This window comes from Staurois parvus, unplaced genomic scaffold (genome assembly GCF_062004578.1).
Source record: "Staurois parvus isolate SC_StPar_1 unplaced genomic scaffold, SC_StPar_1.0 ptg001070l, whole genome shotgun sequence".
In the NCBI taxonomy this organism is placed as follows: Eukaryota; Metazoa; Chordata; class Amphibia; order Anura; family Ranidae; genus Staurois; species Staurois parvus.
Window position 1 is genome coordinate 200,001 of NW_028318866.1, and position 1,499 is coordinate 201,499.

At 42.5% G+C, this 1,499-nt stretch overlaps 1 protein-coding gene across 1 annotated transcript in view; it reads right to left on the minus strand.

Annotated features, from left to right (window-relative positions):
• LOC149440563 (uncharacterized) overlaps positions 1 to 800 on the minus strand; it is a 58,440-nt gene extending 57,640 nt beyond the window's left edge. The window contains exon 1 of the mRNA XM_089658452.1: positions 619 to 800. Within this exon, the coding sequence (XP_089514578.1) occupies positions 619 to 793 (175 nt within the window). The 5' untranslated portion in view covers positions 794 to 800. The remainder of the gene's footprint in view (positions 1 to 618) is intronic.
• Positions 801 to 1,499: the final 699 nt, after the last annotated feature.

Here is a 1,499-nt window from a genome sequence, read left to right on the forward strand (position 1 = left end):
CGTTTTATACGGCGAAAAATACGGTATTTGTAAACAGGGGCGGACTGACCATTTGGAAACTCAGGCACTGCCCGAGGGCCCGGGGTCAGTAGGGGGCCCCATGAGATGCCCCGGTACCTTTTTCATAGGCTTTTTTGAATTTGGGCAAGGACACAGGGGCTCCATGATCCCCTATTGCCCAGGGGCCCCATGAGTTGTCAGTCCGCCCCTGTTTGTAAATGCCTTCCAAAAATCTAGATTTGTATTTTTAAAGACGTACAGTATATTTGAAATGGATTTTTAAAATAATTTTTAATATATTTTGTAACAAACGCATTTCAACATGCAGTAGATATATATATATATATATATATATATATATATATATATATATATATATATATTGAATACGGCCAAAATTGTAGCATTTCTAAATATAGGGCAATATATTTGGGAAGAATATTTTTAAAATATATTTCAAATATATTTTTCTTCCATGTGGGTGTGCATGGACACATGGGCTAACATGCAGGGGTGTTTACAGGCAGAAAAAAAAAAAGCAATGGCAGACGCCCCTAGACTAGTGTCAAAAACATCCAGGGTTCCTTAACAAGGCCCAACGTCTATGGCTAGTTTTACCTCTCTCCCAAAGAAAAGGAAACAAAACACGCCATCGGGGCTCATTCATCTTCCAGAAGACGCCAGCCTCTGCTCTCCAGCAGTGTGCCTCTCTCTTAGGGATCAGTCCTGCACAGGAAAAGAAAATCCAGATGGAACAGGTTGCCAAGTTTGCAGTTAAAGTAGTTTTGCACATGCGTGGTGTCCAGTGTTTCCTCATCTTCCCCTTCCGGCCTCTAATGTCCACAACAAGAGCAAGTATTGCTCTGCCAGTGATCCTAGAAGGAAGGATCTGGATGTCAGAGGTGTGTGTAAAAATGGTAGGATGCAGTCAATGTTAAAGGAGAATTATATATATATATATATCTCTGTGTGTGTGTGTGTGTGTATATATATATATATTTGTTTTTTTTATGATGTTTTTACCTGTACAATAAAGTGTTGGATATTTTATTGAATTTTTGGATATTTATCTCTTCCATCTCCAGTGTTGGAGGAAGAATTTTGTATGAATATAATGAGGGGAGATTTACTAAACCTGGTGCACACAGAATTTGCTGCAAACTGCGCAGAGTAACCGGTCAGCATGTTCAATTAACCGCTTCCCGTCTGCCCTATAGCAGAAATACTGCTACAGGGCGGCACGGGTGCATAAAATCACATGTGTATATATACGTGATTTTTCATTTCTAGGTAGGGGGCGAGCGCCAGGCTCACAACCGCCTTGCCAGCGCCGCCAATAGGGGTCGGTGATTACCCGCTGGTGCACGGTGATTACCGGCGATCACCAACAGGGAGGAGGGCTGCATTCTTTACAGTGAAGCCCTCCTTCCTGTCAGTTTGGGCACACTGCTCGGGATGGTTGAGCAGAGCCACCCCAATCAGTGTGCTTACAGTGAAGC